General features: G+C 40.5%; 1 protein-coding gene and 22 non-coding genes across 24 annotated transcripts in view; 11 read left to right on the forward strand and 12 right to left on the reverse strand.

Annotated features, from left to right (window-relative positions):
* Window positions 1–26,114, forward strand: part of eogt (EGF domain-specific O-linked N-acetylglucosamine (GlcNAc) transferase) — a 34,315-nt gene that overhangs the window by 1,034 nt on the left and 7,167 nt on the right. For both annotated transcript variants that reach the window (XM_042405650.1, XM_042405651.1), the window contains exons 2-11: window positions 271–523; window positions 1,454–1,554; window positions 1,837–1,945; window positions 2,187–2,281; window positions 2,374–2,478; window positions 6,294–6,400; window positions 8,519–8,622; window positions 9,561–9,653; window positions 9,925–9,996; window positions 10,805–10,891. In XM_042405650.1, coding sequence (XP_042261584.1) covers window positions 320–523; window positions 1,454–1,554; window positions 1,837–1,945; window positions 2,187–2,281; window positions 2,374–2,478; window positions 6,294–6,400; window positions 8,519–8,622; window positions 9,561–9,653; window positions 9,925–9,996; window positions 10,805–10,891 — 1,077 coding nt within the window. In that variant the 5' untranslated portion in view covers window positions 271–319. The remainder of the gene's footprint in view (window positions 1–270; window positions 524–1,453; window positions 1,555–1,836; window positions 1,946–2,186; window positions 2,282–2,373; window positions 2,479–6,293; window positions 6,401–8,518; window positions 8,623–9,560; window positions 9,654–9,924; window positions 9,997–10,804; window positions 10,892–26,114) is intronic.
* On the reverse strand, window positions 2,583–2,654 carry trnae-cuc. The gene has a single exon. It is a non-coding gene; the product is annotated as a tRNA-Glu (tRNA).
* trnae-cuc lies at window positions 2,952–3,023 on the reverse strand. Its single transcript has one exon. It is a non-coding gene; the product is annotated as a tRNA-Glu (tRNA).
* On the forward strand, window positions 3,658–3,730 carry trnar-acg. The gene has a single exon. It is a non-coding gene; the product is annotated as a tRNA-Arg (tRNA).
* trnar-acg lies at window positions 4,458–4,530 on the forward strand. The gene has a single exon. It is a non-coding gene; the product is annotated as a tRNA-Arg (tRNA).
* trnae-cuc lies at window positions 11,282–11,353 on the reverse strand. Its single transcript has one exon. It is a non-coding gene; the product is annotated as a tRNA-Glu (tRNA).
* Window positions 11,982–12,053, forward strand: trnae-cuc. Its single transcript has one exon. It is a non-coding gene; the product is annotated as a tRNA-Glu (tRNA).
* trnae-cuc lies at window positions 12,632–12,703 on the reverse strand. Its single transcript has one exon. It is a non-coding gene; the product is annotated as a tRNA-Glu (tRNA).
* On the forward strand, window positions 13,332–13,403 carry trnae-cuc. The gene has a single exon. It is a non-coding gene; the product is annotated as a tRNA-Glu (tRNA).
* On the reverse strand, window positions 13,985–14,056 carry trnae-cuc. The gene has a single exon. It is a non-coding gene; the product is annotated as a tRNA-Glu (tRNA).
* On the forward strand, window positions 16,255–16,326 carry trnae-cuc. The gene has a single exon. It is a non-coding gene; the product is annotated as a tRNA-Glu (tRNA).
* trnae-cuc lies at window positions 16,905–16,976 on the reverse strand. The gene has a single exon. It is a non-coding gene; the product is annotated as a tRNA-Glu (tRNA).
* Window positions 17,605–17,676, forward strand: trnae-cuc. Its single transcript has one exon. It is a non-coding gene; the product is annotated as a tRNA-Glu (tRNA).
* On the reverse strand, window positions 18,258–18,329 carry trnae-cuc. The gene has a single exon. It is a non-coding gene; the product is annotated as a tRNA-Glu (tRNA).
* On the forward strand, window positions 20,528–20,599 carry trnae-cuc. Its single transcript has one exon. It is a non-coding gene; the product is annotated as a tRNA-Glu (tRNA).
* trnae-cuc lies at window positions 21,178–21,249 on the reverse strand. Its single transcript has one exon. It is a non-coding gene; the product is annotated as a tRNA-Glu (tRNA).
* Window positions 21,878–21,949, forward strand: trnae-cuc. The gene has a single exon. It is a non-coding gene; the product is annotated as a tRNA-Glu (tRNA).
* Window positions 22,531–22,602, reverse strand: trnae-cuc. Its single transcript has one exon. It is a non-coding gene; the product is annotated as a tRNA-Glu (tRNA).
* Window positions 23,227–23,298, forward strand: trnae-cuc. Its single transcript has one exon. It is a non-coding gene; the product is annotated as a tRNA-Glu (tRNA).
* On the reverse strand, window positions 23,880–23,951 carry trnae-cuc. Its single transcript has one exon. It is a non-coding gene; the product is annotated as a tRNA-Glu (tRNA).
* Window positions 24,576–24,647, forward strand: trnae-cuc. Its single transcript has one exon. It is a non-coding gene; the product is annotated as a tRNA-Glu (tRNA).
* Window positions 25,229–25,300, reverse strand: trnae-cuc. The gene has a single exon. It is a non-coding gene; the product is annotated as a tRNA-Glu (tRNA).
* trnae-cuc lies at window positions 25,771–25,842 on the reverse strand. Its single transcript has one exon. It is a non-coding gene; the product is annotated as a tRNA-Glu (tRNA).

Raw genomic sequence — 26,114 nt, forward strand, 5'->3', positions numbered from 1 at the left:
CTGCACAGGTCACATCACTGCAAGCCTGTAGTTTTTATGTGGACCTTCAGCCTCAGTTATGATTGCTCGGACAACAGACGGAAAAAGGTTACTAATACTTCCTGCAACAGGACCTTTCCTTATGTGGAACTCGGATCCGCCTGGAGCGAATTTCCCACACACTTGCTTGTGCCCACATGCTTGTATACTGTGGTGTGGCTTTCAACCAAGATTACAGAGTGCAAGTCTGAGTCTGTGTCTCTGTCTCTCCTTTCCTTTTTTCCCCCTCAGAGTTCTGTGAAGAGAGACGGCTATCTCACATGTCTGTGTAATTCTGACTATGCTGCTCTTGGTAGCGCTGGGCATAGTTTTTTCTTCCACTGTGGTCACCACTGAGAGGGCTGAGAAAACCAGCCACAAACCACCAGCATCGCTGTTCAACTACAGCAGGATCTCCCTGCCGCCAGAGCACGTACCCTATTTCCTCTACAACAACAAGAGGGTCGCCAAGCAATGCCGCCTGGACCCACTCTGCCCTTTTAAAGTAAGATATGCACTCTGTCAACTATGCAGTGTGCAAATATTTTCTCAGTGTGCAAAATTTGTTTGACTCTTTAGCTGTGTTGACATTGAGTGAGGAAAAGCTCTTTGGTAAACAAAACAAAGCATTTTGTCAATTAAGTGTTAAGTGCCTAAAGATTTGATTTATGAGTTAGTTGAAAAGTCTTTAGTTGTGGGTAGGGTGGTTTCTTTATGATTTGTCAGAATTGGCAGCACATTATCAAATGCAGATTGCACTCAGTTGCAGTTTGGAACTATGAAATTTCATGAAGTCAACAGCAAGACACAAAAGATTGTCCTTAGCTTCACAGATGCCTGCCATATATAGATATATACTGTGTATATATATATATATATATATATGTATATATATATATGTATATCTAAAATATCAGAATGTTTTTTTCTCTTGCACTTGTGTAGCTTGTTTGAAAATATACTGGATTTCTTAATTTTGTTGTTGTTGATGTGTTGGATTTACTTTGGAGTAACAATTACAATCACACATATTAGGAAAAAATCATATGTTCAAATCCTTATTATTATTTAAAACTGATGGGATGCATTATTTTGATCTATGTTGTATCTCCATCACTGTTAGTTAGCTTGTTAAAAGGATCAGCAAATATGTTTTTGGTCCAATTTGGCTGTCAGGGCTCATGAAAATAGCTCTGTGTATCCACAAAATCTGCATTTGTTTCATTGTCAGTTAAACTCAAATTGTCAAACCAAACTCCCTACAGTTTTAGCATTCATTGCATGTTACAGTTTTGTTCCTTAGTTTTAATTGAATTTTAATTCCATTACAAAGATCAAAAGAAATGGTACATTTTTACTTGACTCCCCACCCCATTTCTCTCTCTCTCTCCCACGCACACACATACTTCTATATTCACCCTTGTTTTCATAACAGGATGCACTACTGGATTTGTCTGCTTGTTGGGGTTATGAGAAGAACTGTGATCCAGAGAAGCGCTTTAGCTATCCTGTCTGTACCAAAGCTGACTCTGGATGGTACTGCTCCTCACATCTTATTCTAACACAGTTTATGTTCTCAGTTTATCCTCCTGAATAATGATATAATGCTTAATGTTGTACATAATGTTTACATAATTCTTCATTTATCCCTCCATCCATGATGTGTCAATATCACAAATAATTGTAGTCTTTTATTCATTGGTATTTAACTTATTAAACCACAGTTCAAAGTAAAAATGTGCTCATTCATAGCATGCATCATTGATGTACCATTATGGTTTTGGCTTTGTTGATTTGCATAAGTCTCTGCTCTGTTAGGGCTCATTCACTGGAGGCAGCCCAGGAGCTTTTCTGGAAGCAGGCTGATTTCGGCTATGTCAAGGAGCGCCTCACTGAGCTCAAAACACTCTGCAAGGCCAGCAAACCAGTAAGTCCACTCATTTCCTTAGTTCCCATGGGCCTACTGAGTCAACAGGAAGAAACAACAGGTAGAAGCAGACACAATGTTAAACAAAAGAGTCCACAGACAATGGGCTTGAACATGATTTGTAGTTCAAAAGCAGTATTTTAGAAAGAATATACTACAGACACCGTTCTCACAATCTCCAAGGTCCAGTGTTCATGACTATTACTTATACCAAATGTTTCAAATCTGAAAATGTTTCCAGGGGGACTCATCATTAAAATGCAGTAGTCACACTCGATTCTGCAAGGCAACTAACCTTTACCTGGACTTGCGGAAACCGCGAAGAGGTCATGAGAGGTCAGTATATTTCAAAGTGACATGTCCATAAAAAAAGCATCACACCAATACTGATGAGAGTGTCTTGAAACTCACTCGTGATTATGCTGCAGATACAAGGAAGACTTCATCCAGAGGGGTGAGATTGGTGGTCGTTGCAGACTCAACAAGCAAGCACTTGCTACTGAGGGAGAGCACAAGAGCCCCTTGCAATCTTGGTGAGGCAGGACACACACATCCATGCACTCAGCACCCAGTTACTGTGCTTCACCAAATGGTATAATTTTGGCATGAGCTTAATTGTTAAGAGGCTAAAAGCACATTCCCTGACCGGGAATCGAACCCGGGCCGCGGCGGTGAGAGCGCCGAATCCTAACCACTAGACCACCAGGGACTTACAGATAGCAGTCAGAGGACATATTTTTCGAATGTTTGATATGCACCCATAGGTTACCCATGTATAATGTATCACTCCTAATGGGACTGATTATATAAAACAATGGTTTTATGTGGAGGCACTGTTTGATGAATGACCTGCTTTTAAACGTCTGTGCGAATGATGTTGAGAACTGCAACATGTCCCCCAATAAGTATATAAAATGATTTGATTTTAGCTCTGTTTTTAAAAGAATAGTCACCTTTGTTTACTTTTTGATATTATTTTGGTTAGTAAAGAGGCCCAAAAATTATGTTCCCTGACCGGGAATCGAACCCGGGCCGCGGCGGTGAGAGCGCCGAATCCTAACCACTAGACCACCAGGGAGATGCTATACCCTTTAATAGAACTTTTGGCATGTTTGGCATGTGTGTGGCAGGATGGGACTTAAAGGATGTAGTAACACAGATCATCACTAGGAGGTGCTTTTCTCCCACACCGATAAACTCTGTGCACTGTGTTGCCAGAATTATGCTGAATAGGCTTCTGTTGGTATTAATGTCCTGAACAGCCTCCCTGCCTGCCTGGAAAATAAGTATTTGTCATGTTTACTTTGAGTCGGGAAAGCTATTTCTCCATTATAAGCAGAACAGTGGAGCTGAATGCTGAAGGATACAAAACTCACACTAGTGACACTTGCTTTGAGGTGGTAGACAGAACTAATGATGTCACTCTTCACCTAACAGCTAAAATTATAGATAAAATGTGACTCATAGACCAGAGCATATAGGTATGTTTTCTTTCATTCAAATAATTCAGTTTAATCTGCTCCACTTAAATATTACAGCATTTCAAGTCGCTCTTGTTGTGATCATATCACTTTTGAAGGTAGTGAAAGACACTGCTCCTTCTCAAAGGGAAGCGCTAAAAGGGAAGGGGGGATGCAAGGATAGTTAGGAATGTGAGGGGGTGGAGTTTGTGCCCCGTGCTTATGTTTTGTGAAAAGCACATGGCTGGTAGTGGGCCAGTGGCGCAATGGATAACGCGTCTGACTACGGATCAGAAGATTCTAGGTTCGACTCCTGGCTGGCTCGATGCTTTTTTTTTTCTCTCATTTGTGGAGAAAATGATGGTGCAGTAACTACAACAGACTAGAGCAAAGTGAGTGAAGTGGACAACATATGCAAAACTTTGCTCATAATGTGCAATTAAGAATGTTATATTCTAATTATCAAACATGTTCTGTTTCTTGTTGATTACTAATAGCATTTTGTCAATAGTTTGTGTAAGATTTTGAGTTGTTAAATTTAAATGTATTGCATTTGCTAAAATTCCACCCTTTTTCAGGTACTTGAAAAGTAATTCCATTACACAGACTGAAGCATTGAAATTGGAAAGCCAGCCCCAGCACCCTAGTGTCTTTTGAAGCAAAGAGGCTGGTTCTGTCAGCTTGTATAGTGAATGTTACACCTGTTAGGACATGTAGTTTGATGAATTAAATTATGCTACTCACAGCTTTATCCATATTTGAAAAGAAAATGATGGCATTGGGACTAGCTTTCCTGCTTTTAGGGATGTGTTACAATCAAGTGTTAAAATCCTCAGACATTTTCTGACAGTTTGAAATGAACAATGAAATGCTTCTAAGTGGACTACTGTAGCCACACCTTTTATTTTCTTAAGTCTCATTGACTATATGGCCCACCCCTTACTGAAATTGTTATAGCAACAGTAGGCTCACCCAAAATATCAGCCAATATCAAGCCCATTGAACTAGCCCTCTCCACGTAATGACCCATGTAAAGCAGGTGTATTGTCAGAGGGCCAGTGGCGCAATGGATAACGCGTCTGACTACGGATCAGAAGATTCTAGGTTCGACTCCTGGCTGGCTCGAGTAATGTTTTTTTCTCATTCGAGGATAGAGGGGTTCTGCAGTGACCACAATAGACTAGAACGATCGAACAATTCCGTCATTCAGGCATGCCTGCAGCATTGAAATGGAAAAGTCTACACTTAACAGGATAATGTCATTTGAATTAAAGGGCCCTGTATTGTCAGCAACCGGCAACTACCAAGGCTTCAGGCTGAAGCCAATGCGGAAGTATCCAGTATCCAGTGCCACCGACGGCTGCTAAATGCTGGCTCCAAAAGATCTGTGGCTCTAATTGACTCCCATTCATAAAGCGTCAACTTATTATTTTGGAAATGCTTGCTATGTTAATAAGTTTTGAAGACTTATTGTTGCTTTGATGTCTATGGTGTGGTCGTTGATTGATAGTCGTGATTGACAGTTCGCTCACCTACTGCTCTCCCCGGCTCCGGGACTCGCACTGGGTTGAACTATTGTTGCAATATTTTGGTGAATTTCATGTTACTTGATTAAGATACCTGTCCTGTCAGCACAATTTAGCTGAAGTAGCAAATGTTAGCCTAAGTGTGCACCAGTTAGTGTTCCTAGTAAGCTAGTGTTAGCTTTGGTCCGAGGTAGTGTTTCCAGAGTGTGAAAGGCAACACCCCCCACTCCTTATTTAGAAGGTCCTGGCTCCAAATGGAAAAGATGGCGCCGATCATAAGCAGCAACTCTGGGCTTCAAACCGGCTCCAATGCAAACCACTACGTGATGTCACACCTCACTACATCCTTCTTTATAAACAGTCTGTGATTGTCAGCCAGTTAGCTTCCTGTATAGTGGATATTGTGTCAGGACACAAATCTTCAAATTAATTTAGTTTGATGAAATTAATGTTACTCCCACTTGGAACCGTGGAAGAACCAGTAGATACACCCAAAATATCATTACTTCTGTCAATATTAACCCTTATAAACTATCCGTCTCCAACTAATGAGCAAGTAAAATGATGTGACTGTGATTTGCCATTGGCGTAATGGATAATGCGTCTGACTACAGATGAGAAGATTCTAGGTTTGACTTGTGTTATTTTTTTTCTTTATTTGTGAAGAGATTGGTGCTGCAGTGACTAAAATAGACTAGCGTAGAGAAAGCAAATGAGGTAGTTTATGTAGATTCTCGTGCATAACGTTCACCTAATACAGCAATTCAGAGTTTCACCACTTCCTGTATGGTGAATGCTGTGCCTGCTAGGTCACAAGTCTTCCAATTTGTTTAGTTTGATGAATTTAATCATATTACTTGCACTTTGAACAATATTTGAAGAAGAAAATGATGGAGTTGGGACCAGCTTTCATGGATTTGAAGGATGCATCACAATAGACCTTTTTCACAACACAAATTTTGACTTGTCATAGTAGGAAAAGCACAGGTGTTACTAATGACATTAATAAGTGTCCCAGTAAACCATGACATTGTGACAGTGATCCAGCACGCACAATACCAGGAATCTGAAACCAAAGCAGCAAAATGGAATTCAGGCATCATTCATTTTATCATTTACACCTGTTTTTTTCCTAATGTGACATATCAAAATTCCCTCTGAAAAAGGCCTTTTAACACTTTGTAATGAACAATAAATGCCTCAAGTTGGCTATTACATATTCTCAGAGTCAAAAAAAACTCACCACTACCTGAATTTAACTGTTGAATGAAAGCACCAATAGGTCTCATCCAAGATATCATCACATTATCAATCAAGATCAGACCTAATGAACTATCACTCTCCCACTGATGATTTTTGTAGGTATGCAGAGCTCCAGACATACACAGAGCTGGACTTTCATCCCATACAGGATGGACACTGTGACATCATCATTGAAAAACCTACTGTTTTCATGAAACTGGATGCTGGTAAGCAACAGAGATACATGTGTCTCAGTTGAAACCCCTGCAATCTCAACAAGTAGCCCAAACCTTTATCCTCATTACCTTAATAAATGAACACTATATTTGCAGCTTTTACAAGTGTTCACGTTTAACTTGTTTGAGGCTAAACACTACATTACTGTAAACATAGTTCCTGCAACCTATCTATTCCACCAGAAGGGACACCTTTTAAAAAGTTGGAAAGTTGCTAGATCGAGAGTGTATCGAGAGTGTGATTACTTGGCCTCCAGTATTGCTGTTTGAACTAGGGGTGGGCGATATATCGAGTATACTCGATGTATCGCGGCTTGTTCTACGTGGATTGTAGTAAGTGACTATATCACGAACACTGATCCCAAATTGCCACATATTTTTTTAGCTGCCCACATGAGACTCGTTTTGACGGTTTGTTTCTCTTGCTCTCTCCTTTGGCTCTCTCTCTCTCTCACAGACACACACACAAAAAAACCCCCTCACATATCTATGTCAGACACACTCGCCCGCCCATCCAGACCACTCTCCTGGGCGAGTGTGTGCGATATATGTAGGTGAGTCGTGTGTTTTTGACAGGTGACGGTTTAACTTTCCTCTAACCGCTAACTGTTGTTGTTTTTGACAGCAGCTACATCAACGCTTCTGGCCCGAGACAAGCTGTTATAAGAGTACTTCATTTAATTTTATTGTAACAGCAGTTTATTTAGTGGTGTACTATTTTAGTAGTTTAAAATAGTTTAGAGATTTCAAAATATCGGATATATATTGTGTATTATGACATAGCCTAAAAAATATCGCAATATTATTTATAGGCCATTTTGCCCAGCTCTGGCTTCAACGCGTAGAAAAATTAATACTGTTGATGTGAGTTGTGAATGAATACACATACAGCATGAAAGAAACTAACATTCTATTATGCACAGCTGTTAAGCACTGCAAGTGAATCTTTTCTCATTTCAAGTATAATGAAGGCCCCATTTAAAAATAAAATACATAAGAGAGCTTTTGAAAAAACATGCATCCTAAAATAATGTGGATCGATCATATTGGGCTCTAAGATCATATATTTTCTGTGACTGCAGTTCGAATCATTTGAGTTGGTATGTTTGCTCAAAAGATTTGTGCTTGTATGAGACACACTGGTTTTGAACTGCCCGTGGGAAGTAGACTAAGAGTCTGTCTATTCTTGATTAAAAGCTCTATTTTCGCTGTCTACTTTTCATTTTTTAGAGCATGCCATGTTAAAAATGTTCTCCTTGCTCCACCACACACTCTCTCTCTCTCTCTCTCTCTCTCTCTCCCTCTCTCTCTCTCTCTCTTTCGCTCGTGTGTGCTCCTCAGCTGCTGTGCTTGAAACAAAGCATTCACACATGAGAAAAAAACAACACAGATTTGTCCTCTTGTTCTTTGTATTTACTGCTTCATTAGTTGGATGTAATAAACTGAATGAATGAAAAGAAACACAGAGGAGGAAAATGAAACAGAAACTAAGAGCGTCTGCCTCCACAGTAAATCGCCCGTTGAGTTGTTTATTTGTGCTTTAGAACGTAACTGCTGTGAAACAATCAGAAAAAAACGTTGTATTTCTGTCATTCACAGGCTTTCTCTCTCACAGAGAAAGCTTTCCACCGTTGTTTCTCCTCACCAGAGCTGTCTCTCTGTCGCTCACTCGTGCTCTCATCTTGCTTGCCATCTCTCTCTCTTTTTTTCTCGTCTTTCTTAAAATGAGTCGGGAAGCTGACAAGTTTGTGCTCATGACTTGCAGTCACAGAGCCCTGAAGGCCTGCCCTGCTACTGCAGAGCGGAATGCCTCACTGTTCGCTTGTTTATTCAAAATGTATTGATATTGAACATGTGTGTGTCCAAATTGCACCAAATTCGACACTGCACTTCCTTAGGTCCTCAGCATTACAGCTGCCAAGTATGAAGTCGATATGATGAACGGTTGTCAAGATACGTGAAGGACACACATACATACAGAGATTCCTTCCTTTATAGTGAGATTCTTTTATATTGCAGTCTCAAGACAGTCTGATGTTCATAGTTCACGTATTTTACAATTTCAGTTGTGACATTATTAGAATAATAATTGTGTGTTTTGTTCAACAGGTGTGAACATGTACCACCATTTCTGTGACTTTGTCAACCTCTACATCTCCCAACACATTAACAACTCCTTCAGCTCAGATATCAACATTATCATGTGGGACACGGTGGGTACATGATACCTCCCACTAGAGTTGTTGGGGGAAGGGGAGAAATCAATGATCCCTAATTTGTTGTTTATTTAAAGGGGACATATTATGCACATTTACCGATCTATATTTTTGATCTGGGGCTCTACTGGAATATTTTACATGATTTACAGTGAAAAAAATCTCAAAAAATATATTCACTGACCCTTTACGCAGCCCTTTAGTTCAGCCTCTATCTGAAACATGCTGATTTAGCTCCTGTCTCTCTCCTCCTCTTCTAGAAATTTTATAAATAAATAAATACACATTTATTAAACAACTTGTCAGACTGATGCTGATTTTTTCTACTATCTGTTGAGATGAAAGACCATTATGGGTGAGACCAAGACAGAAACAAGACCCTAACCCTAAACTTAAAAGAAAATTTGTGAACAGTGTCCCAAACCTGAGATCTGACCCATATATGCCAGCCCAGCTTTAAAACCAGACAGTAGTTTTTCCACAGTGTGTATACTAGAGTCAGTTAGAGTTGTTTTCATTGAACAAGTCAGTGGTGCCCATGCCTGATGAAGACATAAAGAGGAAGCACCAGTTGAAAAACAGAATATTTACAGAGAGCCTTTTCCGGCCCATTGTTCCCTCCACTGTGCACAGAAGTGAAGAGGAAAAAGGAAAGAGAGGGGAGGGAGAGAAAAACTGAATGAGAAGGAAAACAGTGACCTTTCTTCAGAAACTGCACACTGCAGTCCAAACAGGGGCAAACTGTCAGATAATAGTATGATAACAGATGAAACTAAAACTTAAGAAAAATACAGCCATACCCAACAGAGTTTGAAAATAGATGACAGACTCTGGCAGTGCTAAAGGCTATAGCTGATTTTGATTTCATTGCTTTTTTCATTTCAGTGTGAACATTAATCAACATTTATTCTTTTCTTCTTTACGTCTTTTACTAGAGTTTTTATGGTTATGGAGATCTGTTCAGTGAAACATGGAAGGCCTTCTCAGATTATGACATCATCCACCTGAAGACCTATGACTCTAAAAGGGTAGGTACAACTTAACCTCATCACCAGGTGTTGAACTGATCACTTACTCAAGTATTCTTGTTTAGAAGTGACAAAGAAATTAGCTGTGTATTAATGGTACTCGATCAGTCAATAAAAGCTTCTACAGTTTTGTTGTAGACTGGGACTGGGTTGATTTTTCCCATGAGAAATGACGCCACACATAAACTACATCCACAAACTGATGTCTGTGCTGTGCTGTACACTGCTTATATAGCAACTTATTTATTAACCTATTCACACTTGTCCATAGGTGTGTTTCAAAGATGCCTTCTTCTCCCTCCTCCCAAGAATGAGATATGGCCTCTTTTACAACACGCCTCTCGTAAGTTATTTGTCACGTGTATGTGTATCTGTGTGTAGCTGCAAATCATTACTTAACGGTTTTATATTTGCTTTTAACAAATTGAACAAAGTGTCCCATACTTTCAGTATTGGCTTATTTGTGTCTTATGATTTTATCTCACATTTTGTGATGGCTTTTTTTGGCATTCATTGATGTTTCCTCCCCACAAACACACACACACACACTAATATCCGGTTTAGTCATAAACATGCAGTTCAGGTCAAATATTTATGTGATGTATTCAACAGCTCAGCAAGTGCTTATGTTATTTAAATGATAATTTCAAGGAGATTACTATAAAGATGATACCATGTAAATGTGCGTTGTCCCGTGGTTCTAGCCTTGAGGTGTGAAATATTGATAGGTCAGCCTCAAGCCGATGCTTTTGATTGCCCCTGCGGCACATGTCATGTTTATATTCATGTGCTCTTATTTACATCTGCTTTGCAGCAGAGTATACGAGAGATTCCGAAATTTGAGAAATGCTGAGGCTCATATGATATTTATCCCAGAGAGAATAGGAAATTAGTTTACAATTGCCAGATTCTCAGTTTTTCATCACAACCCAGTACATTGCACTGATGTGGCAAGATTCAATTCGCTTTCACTTCATTTCAAATCAGTGAGTAGATTTATAAAAGTATATTTATTGTTTTCATATTTCCATACACAAAGTATAACAAAATAGTTATTTTGGTACAATGTTTTCAATAGAATGGGTGAAAAATAAATTGAATTGTGCACGTGTGTGTTATTGTGTATTATTTCTGTTGTATGTTGATGGCAGATCTCGGATTGCTACAGCGAAGGGATGTTTCGGGCGTTCTCTCAACATGTCCTACATCGGCTGAACATCCCGCAGAATAGACCCAAGGTAGGAAGAACGTCTTGTAGAAATCACTGATTGACATCTGATAATAATATAGCATACTTGATTAATCTCATGGTAATTTTTGAGGCTGCAGGTTGAGGTGTTATGCAAGTATCTTGTTTAGTATGTTTCTGTCAATGTTGGTGTCAAATTCTCCTCTTTGCCAAAGCAGTTTTCTTGTTGTTGGTGTATGTTTCATGAATTATGATATTCCCAAGCAGCCATACAATGAACAATCAGTCATAAGTGGCATGGACATGTATCTAAGTGTGAGTCATGGAAGGTTGTGGTACACAGACTGAAACAAGCCTGAAGTGATTATATCTGCTATCAAGCAGCTGATCATCATTCACCTTCACAGACTCCCAGTTTACAGTATACATAAAGTGAGCGTTCCCTGACCGGGAATCGAACCCGGGCCGCGGCGGTGAGAGCGCCGAATCCTAACCACTAGACCACCAGGGAGCTTGTTAGCTGTGTGAGAATGTAAACAGTACACCAACGTATGCAGGAATGCATGTTTGGGTGACGGATAAACAGGTCACCCATATGTATTAAATGGAAAACATAGAAAAAGTAGTGGGAACACAAACACTCATCACTGCTAACAATCATTAATCCTGGTTTAGTTTATTCATTCTTTATCAGTTTAATCATCACAACAATACTAACCAACAGCAACAACAGTGTAAGAAATAAAAAAAACATTTTTTTTGTGAATTTGTATAAATTGACCATCACTGACAACCTTTCCAAGGCATCATCTTAACCCTCTGCATAGTAAACATTGGGATAAGCTCTGGTACTGGTCTGAACTGGAGTAAGTACATATGTGTAATGAATGAGTGAATAATTCTGTATATGATAATAATATTGCTTTTATCCAGAGCAAAATACGTCAGCTACTGGTCAGTTTGCGATGAAGGGAAGAAATCACAGGATTGGAAAATGGTCTGCAGAAACATTAATTGTATGCTCTCCTGGTCAATTATCTTAAACATGTAAAACTACTGGTATGGTTCCTTCACAAATGTTCACCCATGAATGGCCATGCTGCTTTCAGGCAGAAGGTGGTTTATTTTGTTCATATAGGTCCCTGGTGGTCTAGTGGTTAGGATTCGGCGCTCTCACCGCCGCGGCCCGGGTTCGATTCCCGGTCAGGGAACTTTTCATCATGATTGTTTCCAGTCTTTGTAAATGTTCTGCAGTACTCTTGTCAATAATGCATCATTGTCAAGTAGGGGTGTTTTGATGAATTTCATCATTGTTTCTGCTATCAGCATTTGTTGAATATCCTGGCTCTCCTGTCCTTGCATGATGCCTCACTGTCTCTTGTCTAGCACTCGGCACATTCCTGTCATAATGTATGTATACATTGAAATGGCAAAGACATGATGCATGTACATCACCTGCCGTTTTCTCAGTCCTCACCAAAACACACAAAAAGGAAGGTTATGATTTAACTATTGTTGTTGTTAGTATGTTTCTGTCAGTGTTGGTTGCAACTTCTCTTTTCCAAAGTAGTTTCCTTGTTGTTGGTGTATGTTTTATGATATTCCCAAACATAACCAGCCACACCATTAACATCAGTCATAAGTGGCATGGACATGTATCTAAGTGTGAGTCATGGAAAGTTGTGGTACACAGACTGAAACAAGCCTGAAGTGATTATATCTGCTATCAAGCAGCTGATCATCATTCACCTTCATAGACTCTCAGTTTACAGTATACATAAAGTGAGCGTTCCCTGACCGGGAATCGAACCCGGGCCGCGGCGGTGAGAGCGCCGAATCCTAACCACTAGACCACCAGGGAGCTTGTTAGCTGTGTGAGAATGTAAACAGAACACCAACGTATGCAGGAATGCATGTTTGGGTGACGGATAAACAGGTCACCCATATGTATTAAATGGAAAACATAGAAAAAGTAGTGGGAACACAAACACTCATCACTGCTAACAATCATTAATCCTGGTTTAGTTTATTCATTCTTTATCAGTTTAATCATCACAACAATACTAACCAACAGCAACAACAGTGTAAGAAATAAAAAAAACATTTTTTTTGTGAATTTGTATAAATTGACCATCACTGACAACCTTTCCAAGGCATCATCTTAACCCTCTGCTTAGTAAACATTGGGATAAGCTCTGGTACTGGTCTGAACTGGATTTAGTACATATGCGTAATGAATGAATGAATAATTCTGTATATGATAATAATATTGCTTTTATCCAGAGCAAAATATGTCAGCTACTGGTCAGTTTGCGATGAAGAGAAGAAATCACAGGATTGGAAAATGGTCTGCAGAAACATTAATTGTATGCTCTCCTGGTCAATTATCTTAAACATGTAAAACTACTGGTATGGTTCCTTCACAAATGTTCACCCATGAATGGCCATGCTGCTTTCAGGCAGACGGTGGTTTATTTTGTTCATGTGGGTCCCTGGTGGTCTAGTGGTTAGGATTCGGCGCTCTCACCACCGCGGCCCGGGTTCGATTCCCGGTCAGGGAACTTTTCATCATGATTGTTTCCAGTCTTTGTAAATATTCTGCAGTACTCTTGTCAATAATGCATCATTGTCAAGTAGGGATGTTTTGATTAATTTCATCATTGTTTCTGCTATCAGCATTTGTTGAATATCCTGGCTCTCCTGTCCTTGCATGATGCCTCACTGTCTCTTGTCTAGCACTCGGCACATTCCTGTCATAATGTATGTATACATTGAAATGGCAAAGACATGATGCATGTACATCACCTGCCGTTTTCTCAGCCCTCACCAAAACACACAAAAAGGAAGGTTATGATTTAACTCTTGTTGTTGTTAGTATGTTTCTGTCAGTGATGGTTGCAACTTCTCCTCTTTTCCAAAGTAGTTTCCTTGTTGTTGGTGTATGTTTTATGATATTCCCAAACATAACCAGCCACACCATTAACATCAGTCATAAGTGGCATGGACATGTATCTAAGTGTGAGTCATGGAAGGTTGTGGTACACAGACTGAAACAAGCCTGAAGTGATTATATCTGCTGTCAAGCAGCTGATCATCATTCACCTTCACAGACTCCCAGTTTACAGTATACATAAAGTGAGCATTCCCTGACCGGGAATCGAACCCGGGCCGCGGCGGTGAGAGCGCCGAATCCTAACCACTAGACCACCAGGGAGCTTGTTAACTGTGTGAGAATATAAACAGAACACCAACGTATGCAGGAATGCATGTTTGGGTGACGGATAAACAGGTCACCCATATGTATTAAATGGAAGACATAGAAAAGGTAGTGGGAACACAAACACTCATCACTGCTAACAATCATTAATCCTGGTTTAGTTTATTCATTCTTTATCAGTTTAATCATCACAACAATACTAACCAACAGCAACAACAGTGTAAGAAATAAAAAAAACAACATTTTTTTGTGAATTTGTATAAATTGACCATCACTGACAACCTTTCCAAGGCATCATCTTAACCCTCTGCATAGTAAACATTGGGATAAGCTCTGGCACTGGTCTGAACTGGAGTAAGTACATATGTGTAATGAATGAATGAATAATTCTGTATATGATAATAATATTGCTTTTATCCAGAGCAAAATATGTCAGCTACTGGCTAGTTTGCGATGAAGGGAAGAAATCACAGGATTGGAAAATGGTCTGCAGAAACATTAATTGTATGCTCTCCTGGGGTCCGTTTCACAAAGCAGGTTTAGTGAAAACTCAGAGTCTGTTAACCCTGAAATGAGGGAAACTCTGAGTTTTCCGTTTCAAAAAGGGAGGTAACTCAAACCAGAGAAAGAGGGGTAACTCTAGCCTGTTTCAGAGAGAGAGGTAACTTAAGCTCTTGGTCAGTTACTGTAGTAACAGACTCTATGAACCTAACCTGGTCGGGACCAGGTTTTTCTCAGTGAACCTCGAGTTTCTCTCAGTCTCCGCCCTCTTTCAGAGCCACACACTCCATTTGATTTCCTCATTCATTCAGTCAGCAGGCGAGTTTTGGCGTAGCCTAGTTCTGCCGTCTGTCATTTAAAAAAATCATTAAAAAAATCAGAGTCAGTATATTAGAAATCCATTAGGCGCAGTAGGTGGCGACTTTTTCACTAACATGGCATGTCCTTTTGATAACGATCCCGTGGATGACGGTGCAGCATTACTGCGCAGAGAATTAAATATTCGTTGAGAGATGGTTATCAGACCGCGCATAGATGTTCTAGCATTTCCAGACAATTATCTTTTTGAGCGGTACCGTTTCACGTCACAGTCCATCATCTACATACACAACCTAATCCGTCCTTACATTTGCAACATTACCAATCGTAGTCATGCTCTCACATCCCAGCAGATATTGTGTGTTGCGCTGCGTTTCTTTGCAAACGGAAGTTTTTTGTACAGTGTCGGGGCCAGCCACTGGCCTTCCTATAGTCTGGCTTAGGGCCAGCTCCTCTGCCTCCTTTAGAGGTGGCGGTGCTGGACCACCACCCGTTTTACGGACATCTGCCTTCTTTCTGTTGGCTGAGTAGAAGTCTGTGTTAGTTTAAATAGGATTAATTATTTAACAGAACATGATGTAGATGAGAAGACATTTATGTGTGTGAAACCAGCATTATGTTGGGGATAAAACAACTGCACAGTCAAACAGCCACTTAATATTTACTTTACAATGTAAAACATGATCAAAATGAGGTTCCCCCATGAGATTATGCTGAGGTCTCACCTGTTTGAACAATGTTTTTATATTTCATCCTAAACTGCTGCCAAGTGCGCTTCTCCCTTGCGGGATTCGACCTAAATGAAATAAATTAATAGGCGACCAATCAAGCAGTTTTCCTCTGTAATATTATTGTGATTGCAAAGGACTACATTTAAACTTACGCATTGACCTGAGCAGCGATGTTCTCCCAGGCCGTCTCCCTCTCTTTTGCAGCTGCAGCGGTGTTGCACTTCTTTTTGAAAACATGTTCAAACTTGCTGTATTATCGCATTACGATTTCTAGTTCTAGTGGGGTGAAAAACGCAGCCCTCCTCTTCCTCGTTGCCATGGTGACTCGTTGAATCGGGGCTCCATTGATGCTGGCTTTTTATAGTTGTGGTGCACGCGCTTAACTCCAGGTGAAACTATCCCGAGTTGAATAAACTGACTCAAATCAGCTGTTCTGGAACCGGAAACTCAGAGTTTCCTATCTCAGAGTAGATCAACTCAGAGTTCAGGATTAGACTCAGAGTTTGTTGAACCTGCTTTGTGAAACGGACCCCTGGTCAATTAGCTTAAACATGTAAAACTACTGGTATGGTTCCTTCACAAATGTTCACCCATGAATGGCCATGCTGCTTTCAGGCAGAAGGTGGTTTATTTTGTTCATATAGGTCCCTGGTGGTCTAGTGGTTAGGATTCGGCGCTCTCACCGCCGCGGCCCGGGTTCGATTCCCGGTCAGGGAACTTTTCATCATGATTGTTTCCAGTCTTTGTAAATGTTCTGCAGTACTCTTGTCAATAATGCATCATTGTCAAGTAGGGGTGTTTTGATGAATTTCATCATTGTTTCTGCTATCAGCATTTGTTGAATATCCTGGCTCTCCTGTCCTTGCATGATGCCTCTCTGTCTCTTGTCTAGCACTCGGCACATTCCTGTCATAATGTATGTATACATTGAAATGGCAAAGACATGATGCATGTACATCACCTGCCGTTTTCTCAGTCCTCACCAAAACACACAAAAAGGAAGGTTATGATTTAACTATTGTTGTTGTTAGTATGTTTCTGTCAGTGTTGGTTGCAACTTCTCTTTTCCAAAGTAGTTTCCTTGTTGTTGGTGTATGTTTTATGATATTCCCAAACATAACCAGCCACACCATTAACATCAGTCATAAGTGGCATGGACATGTATCTAAGTGTGAGTCATGGAAAGTTGTGGTACACAGACTGAAACAAGCCTGAAGTGATTATATCTGCTATCAAGCAGCTGATCATCATTCACCTTCATAGACTCTCAGTTTACAGTATACATAAAGTGAGCGTTCCCTGACCGGGAATCGAACCCGGGCCGCGGCGGTGAGAGCGCCGAATCCTAACCACTAGACCACCAGGGAGCTTGTTAGCTGTGTGAGAATATAAACAGAACACCAACGTATGCAGGAATGCATGTTTGGGTGACGGATAAACAGGTCACCCATATGTATTAAATGGAAAACATAGAAAAAGTAGTGGGAACACAAACACTCATCACTGCTAACAATCATTAATCCTGGTTTAGTTTATTCATTCTTTATCAGTTTAATCATCACAACAATACTAACCAACAGCAACAACAGTGTAAGAAATAAAAAAAACATTTTTTTTGTGAATTTGTATAAATTGACCATCACTGACAACCTTTCCAAGGCATCATCTTAACCCTCTGCTTAGTAAACATTGGGATAAGCTCTGGTACTGGTCTGAACTGGATTTAGTACATATGCGTAATGAATGAATGAATAATTCTGTATATGATAATAATATTGCTTTTATCCAGAGCAAAATATGTCAGCTACTGGTCAGTTTGCGATGAAGAGAAGAAATCACAGGATTGGAAAATGGTCTGCAGAAACATTAATTGTATGCTCTCCTGGTCAATTATCTTAAACATGTAAAACTACTGGTATGGTTCCTTCACAAATGTTCACCCATGAATGGCCATGCTGCTTTCAGGCAGAAGGTGGTTTATTTTGTTCATGTGGGTCCCTGGTGGTCTAGTGGTTAGGATTCGGCGCTCTCACCGCCGCGGCCCGGGTTCGATTCCCGGTCAGGGAACTTTTCATCATGATTGTTTCCAGTCTTTGTAAATATTCTGCAGTACTCTTGTCAATAATGCATCATTGTCAAGTAGGGATGTTTTGATTAATTTCATCATTGTTTCTGCTATCAGCATTTGTTGAATATCCTGGCTCTCCTGTCCTTGCATGATGCCTCACTGTCTCTTGTCTAGCACTCGGCACATTCCTGTCATAATGTATGTATACATTGAAATGGCAAAGACATGATGCATGTACATCACCTGCCGTTTTCTCAGCCCTCACCAAAACACACAAAAAGGAAGGTTATGATTTAACTATTGTTGTTGTTAGTATGTTTCTGTCAGTGATGGTTGCAACTTCTCCTCTTTTCCAAAGTAGTTTCCTTGTTGTTGGTGTATGTTTTATGATATTCCCAAACATAACCAGCCACACCATTAACATCAGTCATAAGTGGCATGGACATGTATCTAAGTGTGAGTCATGGAAGGTTGTGGTACACAGACTGAAACAAGCCTGAAGTGATTATATCTGCTGTCAAGCAGCTGATCATCATTCACCTTCACAGACTCCCAGTTTACAGTATACATAAAGTGAGCGTTCCCTGACCGGGAATCGAACCCGGGCCGCGGCGGTGAGAGCGCCGAATCCTAACCACTAGACCACCAGGGAGCTTGTTAACTGTGTGAGAATATAAACAGAACACCAACGTATGCAGGAATGCATGTTTGGGTGACGGATAAACAGGTCACCCATATGTATTAAATGGAAGACATAGAAAAGGTAGTGGGAACACAAACACTCATCACTGCTAACAATCATTAATCCTGGTTTAGTTTATTCATTCTTTATCAGTTTAATCATCACAACAATACTAACCAACAGCAACAACAGTGTAAGAAATAAAAAAAACAACATTTTTTTGTGAATTTGTATAAATTGACCATCACTGACAACCTTTCCAAGGCATCATCTTAACCCTCTGCATAGTAAACATTGGGATAAGCTCTGGCACTGGTCTGAACTGGAGTAAGTACATATGTGTAATGAATGAATGAATAATTCTGTATATGATAATAATATTGCTTTTATCCAGAGCAAAATATGTCAGCTACTGGCTAGTTTGCGATGAAGGGAAGAAATCACAGGATTGGAAAATGGTCTGCAGAAACATTAATTGTATGCTCTCCTGGGGTCCGTTTCACAAAGCAGGTTTAGTGAAAACTCAGAGTCTGTTAACCCTGAAATGAGGGAAACTCTGAGTTTTCCGTTTCAAAAAGGGAGGTAACTCAAACCAGAGAAAGAGGGGTAACTCTAGCCTGTTTCAGAGAGAGAGGTAACTTAAGCTCTTGGTCAGTTACTGTAGTAACAGACTCTATGAACCTAACCTGGTCGGGACCAGGTTTTTCTCAGTGAACCTCGAGTTTCTCTCAGTCTCCGCCCTCTTTCAGAGCCACACACTCCATTTGATTTCCTCATTCATTCAGTCAGCAGGCGAGTTTTGGCGTAGCCTAGTTCTGCCGTCTGTCATTTAAAAAAATCATTAAAAAAATCAGAGTCAGTATATTAGAAATCCATTAGGCGCAGTAGGTGGCGACTTTTTCACTAACATGGCATGTCCTTTTGATAACGATCCCGTGGATGACGGTGCAGCATTACTGCGCAGAGAATTAAATATTCGTTGAGAGATGGTTATCAGACCGCGCATAGATGTTCTAGCATTTCCAGACAATTATCTTTTTGAGCGGTACCGTTTCACGTCACAGTCCATCATCTACATACACAACCTAATCCGTCCTTACATTTGCAACATTACCAATCGTAGTCATGCTCTCACATCCCAGCAGATATTGTGTGTTGCGCTGCGTTTCTTTGCAAACGGAAGTTTTTTGTACAGTGTCGGGGCCAGCCACTGGCCTTCCTATAGTCTGGCTTAGGGCCAGCTCCTCTGCCTCCTTTAGAGGTGGCGGTGCTGGACCACCACCCGTTTTACGGACATCTGCCTTCTTTCTGTTGGCTGAGTAGAAGTCTGTGTTAGTTTAAATAGGATTAATTATTTAACAGAACATGATGTAGATGAGAAGACATTTATGTGTGTGAAACCAGCATTATGTTGGGGATAAAACAACTGCACAGTCAAACAGCCACTTAATATTTACTTTACAATGTAAAACATGATCAAAATGAGGTTCCCCCATGAGATTATGCTGAGGTCTCACCTGTTTGAACAATGTTTTTATATTTCATCCTAAACTGCTGCCAAGTGCGCTTCTCCCTTGCGGGATTCGACCTAAATGAAATAAATTAATAGGCGACCAATCAAGCAGTTTTCCTCTGTAATATTATTGTGATTGCAAAGGACTACATTTAAACTTACGCATTGACCTGAGCAGCGATGTTCTCCCAGGCCGTCTCCCTCTCTTTTGCAGCTGCAGCGGTGTTGCACTTCTTTTTGAAAACATGTTCAAACTTGCTGTATTATCGCATTACGATTTCTAGTTCTAGTGGGGTGAAAAACGCAGCCCTCCTCTTCCTCGTTGCCATGGTGACTCGTTGAATCGGGGCTCCATTGATGCTGGCTTTTTATAGTTGTGGTGCACGCGCTTAACTCCAGGTGAAACTATCCCGAGTTGAATAAACTGACTCAAATCAGCTGTTCTGGAACCGGAAACTCAGAGTTTCCTATCTCAGAGTAGATCAACTCAGAGTTCAGGATTAGACTCAGAGTTTGTTGAACCTGCTTTGTGAAACGGACCCCTGGTCAATTAGCTTAAACATGTAAAACTACTGGTATGGTTCCTTCACAAATGTTCACCCATGAATGGCCATGCTGCTTTCAGGCAGAAGGTGGTTTATTTTGTTCATGTGGGTCCCTGGTGGTCTAGTGGTTAGGATTCGGCGCTCTCACCGCCGCGGCCCGGGTTCGATTCCCGGTCAGGGAACTTTTCATCATGATTGTTTCCAGTCTTTGTAAATGTTCTGTAGTACTCTTGTCAATAATGCATCATTGTCAAGTAGGGGTGTTTTGATGAATTTCATCATTGTTTCTGCTATCAGCATTTGTTGAATATCCTGGCTCTCCTGTCCTTGCATGATGCCTCACTGTCTCTTGTCTAGCACTCGGCACATTCCTGTCATAATGTATGTATACATTGAAATGGCAAAGACATGATGCATGTACATCACCTGCCGTTTTCTCAGTCCTCACCAAAACACACAAAAAGGAAGGTTATGATTTAACTATTGTTGTTGTTAGTATGTTTCTGTCAGTGATGGTTGCAACTTCTCTTTTCCAAAGGAGTTTCCTTGTTGTTGGTGTATGTTTTATGATATTCCCAAACATAACCAGCCACACCATTAACATCAGTCATAAGTGGCATGGACATGTATCTAAGTGTGAGTCATGGAAGGTTGTGGTACACAGACTGAAACAAGCCTGAAGTGATTATATCTGCTATCAAGCAGCTGATCATCATTCACCTTCACAGACTCTCAGTTTACAGTATACATAAAGTGAGCGTTCCCTGACCGGGAATCGAACCCGGGCCGCGGCGGTGAGAGCGCCGAATCCTAACCACTAGACCACCAGGGAGCTTGTTAGCTGTGTGAGAATGTAAACAGTACACCAACGTATGCAGGAATGCATGTTTGGGTGACGGATAAACAGGTCACCCATATGTATTAAATGGAAAACATAGAAAAAGTAGTGGGAACACAAACACTCATCACTGCTAACAATCATTAATCCTGGTTTAGTTTATTCATTCTTTATCAGTTTAATCATCACAACAATACTAACCAACAGCAACAACAGTGTAAGAAATAAAAAAAACATTTTTTTTGTGAATTTGTATAAATTGACCATCACTGACAACCTTTCCAAGGCATCATCTTAACCCTCTACATAGTAAACATTGGGATAAGCTCTGGCACTGGTCTGAACTGGAGTAAGTACATATGTGTAATGAATGAATGAATAATTCTGTATATGATAATAATATTGCTTTTATCCAGAGCAAAATATGTCAGCTACTGGTCAGTTTGCGATGAAGAGAAGAAATCACAGGATTGGAAAATGGTCTGCAGAAACATTAATTGTATGCTCTCCTGGTCAATTATCTTAAACATGTAAAACTACTGGTATGGTTCCTTCACAAATGTTCACCCATGAATGGCCATGCTGCTTTCAGGCAGAAGGTGGTTCATCTTGTTCATGTGGGTCCCTGGTGGTCTAGTGGTTAGGATTCGGCGCTCTCACCGCCGCGGCCCGGGTTCGATTCCCGGTCAGGGAACTTTTCATCATGATTGTTTCCAGTCTTTGTAAATGTTCTGCAGTACTCTTGTCAATAATGCATCATTGTCAAGTAGGGGTGTTTTGATGAATTTCATCATTGTTTCTGCTATCAGCATTTGTTGAATATCCTGGCTGTCCTGTCCTTGCATGATGCCTCACTGTCTCTTGTCTAGCACTCGGCACATTCCTGTCATAATGTATGTATACATTGAAATGGCAAAGACATGATGCATGTACATCACCTGCCGTTTTCTCAGCCCTCACCAAAACACACGAAAAGGAAGGTTATGATTTAACTCTTGTTGTTGTTAGTATGTTTCTGTCAGTGATGGTTGCAACTTCTCCTCTTTTCCAAAGTAGTTTCCTTGTTGTTGGTGTATGTTTTATGATATTCCCAAACATAACCAGCCACACCATTAACATCAGTCATAAGTGGCATGGACATGTATCCAAGTGTGAGTCATGGAAGGTTGTGGTACACAGACTGAAACAAGCCTGAAGTGATTATATCTGCTGTCAAGCAGCTGATCATCATTCACCTTCATAGACTCTCAGTTTGCAGTATACATAAAGTGAGCGTTCCCTGACCGGGAATCGAACCCGGGCCGCGGCGGTGAGAGCGCCGAATCCTAACCACTAGACCACCAGGGAGCTTGTTAGCTGTGTGAGAATGTAAACAGTACACCAACGTATGCAGGAATGCATGTTTGGGTGACGGATAAACAGGTCACCCATATGTATTAAATGGAAGACAAAGTAGTGGGAACACAAACACTCATCACTGCTAACAATCATTAATCCTGGTTTAGTTTATTCATTCTTTATCAGTTTAATCATCACAACAATACTAACCAACAGCAACAACAGTGTAAGAAATAAAAAAAATAACATTTTTTTGTGAATTTGTATAAATTGACCATCACTGACAACCTTTCCAAGGCATCATCTTAACCCTCTGCATAGTAAACATTGGGATAAGCTCTGGCACTGGTCTGAACTGGAGTAAGTACATATGTGTAATGAATGAATGAATAATTCTGTATATGATAATAATATTGCTTTTATCCAGAGCAAAATATGTCAGCTACTGGCCAGTTTGCGATGAAGAGAAGAAATCACAGGATTGGAAAATGGTCTGCAGAAACATTAATTGTATGCTCTCCTGGTCAATTATCTTAAACATGTAAAACTACTGGTATGGTTCCTTCACAAATGTTCACCCATGAATGGCCATGCTGCTTTCAGGCAGAAGGTGGTTCATCTTGTTCATGTGGGTCCCTGGTGGTCTAGTGGTTAGGATTCGGCGCTCTCACCGCCGCGGCCCGGGTTCGATTCCCGGTCAGGGAACTTTTCATCATGATTGTTTCCAGTCTTTGTAAATGTTCTGCAGTACTCTTGTCAATAATGCATCATTGTCAAGTAGGGGTGTTTTGATTAATTTCATCATTGTTTCTGCTATCAGCATTTGTTGAATATCCTGGCTCTCCTGTCCTTGCATGATGCCTCACTGTCTCTTGTCTAGCACTCGGCACATTCCTGTCATAATGTATGTATACATTGAAATGGCAAAGACATGATGCATGTACATCACCTGCCGTTTTCTCAGCCCTCACCAAAACACACGAAAAGGAAGGTTATGATTTAACTCTTGTTGTTGTTAGTATGTTTCTGTCAGTGATGGTTGCAACTTCTCCTCTTTTCCAAAGTAGTTTCCTTGTTGTTGGTGTATGTTTTATGATATTCCCAAACATAACCAGCCACACCATTAACATCAGTCATAAGTGGCATGGACATGTATCCAAGTGTGAGTCATGGAAGGTTGTGGTACACAGACTGAAACAAGCCTGAAGTGATTATATCTGCTGTCAAGCAGCTGATCATCATTCACCTTCATAGACTCTCAGTTTGCAGTATACATAAAGTGAGCGTTCCCTGACCGGGAATCGAACCCGGGCCGCGGCGGTGAGAGCGCCGAATCCTAACCACTAGACCACCAGGGAGCTTGTTAGCTGTGTGAGAATGTAAACAGTACACCAACGTATGCAGGAATGCATGTTTGGGTGACGGATAAACAGGTCACCCATATGTATTAAATGGAAGACAAAGTAGTGGGAACACAAACACTCATCACTGCTAACAATCATTAATCCTGGTTTAGTTTATTCATTCTTTATCAGTTTAATCATCACAACAATACTAACCAACAGCAACAACAGTGTAAGAAATAAAAAAAATAACATTTTTTTGTGAATTTGTATAAATTGACCATCACTGACAACCTTTCCAAGGCATCATCTTAACCCTCTGCATAGTAAACATTGGGATAAGCTCTGGCACTGGTCTGAACTGGAGTAAGTACATATGTGTAATGAATGAATGAATAATTCTGTATATGATAATAATATTGCTTTTATCCAGAGCAAAATATGTCAGCTACTGGCCAGTTTGTGATGAAGGGAAGAAATCACAGGATTGGAAAATGGTCTGCAGAAACATTAATTGTATGCTCTCCTGGTCAATTATCTTAAACATGTAAAACTACTGGTATGGTTCCTTCACAAATGTTCACCCATGAATGGCCATGCTGCTTTCAGGCAGAAGGTGGTTTGTTTTGTTCATGTGGGTCCCTGGTGGTCTAGTGGTTAGGATTCGGCGCTCTCACCGCCGCGGCCCGGGTTCGATTCCCGGTCAGGGAACTTTTCATCATGATTGTTTCCAGTCTTTGTAAATGTTCTGTAGTACTCTTGTCAATAATGCATCATTGTCAAGTAGGGGTGTTTTGATGAATTTCATCATTGTTTCTGCTATCAGCATTTGTTGAATATCCTGGCTCTCCTGTCCTTGCATGATGCCTCACTGTCTCTTGTCTAGCACTCGGCACATTCCTGTCATAATGTATGTATACATTGAAATGGCAAAGACATGATGCATGTACATCACCTGCCGTTTTCTCAGTCCTCACCAAAACACACAAAAAGGAAGGTTATGATTTAACTCTTGTTGTTGTTAGTATGTTTCTGTCAGTGATGGTTGCAACTTCTCCTCTTTTCCAAAGTAGTTTCCTTGTTGTTGGTGTATGTTTTATGATATTCCCAAACATAACCAGCCACACCATTAACATCAGTCATAAGTGGCATGGACATGTATCTAAGTGTGAGTCATGGAAGGTTGTGGTACACAGACTGAAACAAGCCTGAAGTGATTATATCTGCTATCAAGCAGCTGATCATCATTCACCTTCACAGACTCCCAGTTTACAGTATACATAAAGTGAGCATTCCCTGACCGGGAATCGAACCCGGGCCGCGGCGGTGAGAGCGCCGAATCCTAACCACTAGACCACCAGGGAGCTTGTTAGGGATGTGAGAATGTAAACAGTACACCAACGTATGCAGGAATGCATGTTTGGGTGACGGATAAACAGGTCACCCATATGTATTAAATGGAAGACAGAAAAGGTAGTGGGAACACAAACATATCACCTGCCGTTTTCTCAGCCCTCACCAAAACACACGAAAAGGAAGGTTATGATTTAACTCTTGTTGTTGTTAGTATGTTTCTGTCAGTGATGGTTGCAACTTCTCCTCTTTTCCAAAGTAGTTTCCTTGTTGTTGGTGTATGTTTTATGATATTCCCAAACATAACCAGCCACACCATTAACATCAGTCATAAGTGGCATGGACATGTATCCAAGTGTGAGTCATGGAAAGTTGTGGTACACAGACTGAAACAAGCCTGAAGTGATTATATCTGCTATCAAGCAGGTGATCATCATTCACCTTCACAGACTCCCAGTTTACAGTATACATAAAGTGAGCGTTCCCTGACCGGGAATCGAACCCGGGCCGCGGCGGTGAGAGCGCCGAATCCTAACCACTAGACCACCAGGGAGCTTGTTAGCTGTGTGAGAATGTAAACAGTACACCAACGTATGCAGGAATGCATGTTTGGGTGACGGATAAATGGAAGACAAAGTAGTGGGAACACAAACACTCATCAGTCACAGACACATTAACAGACCTATTATGATAAGAATGAAATGGAAGGTTATGATTTAACTATTGTTGAGTAAACAAACTAGATAGATAGATTGATTGATAGATAGATAGATACTTCCTGGAAAAGTTTTACACTTAGAATACTTGTAAACATGCTAGTCCTCA

This window comes from Thunnus maccoyii, chromosome 3 (assembly GCF_910596095.1).
Source record: "Thunnus maccoyii chromosome 3, fThuMac1.1, whole genome shotgun sequence".
NCBI lineage: Eukaryota > Metazoa > Chordata > Actinopteri > Scombriformes > Scombridae > Thunnus > Thunnus maccoyii.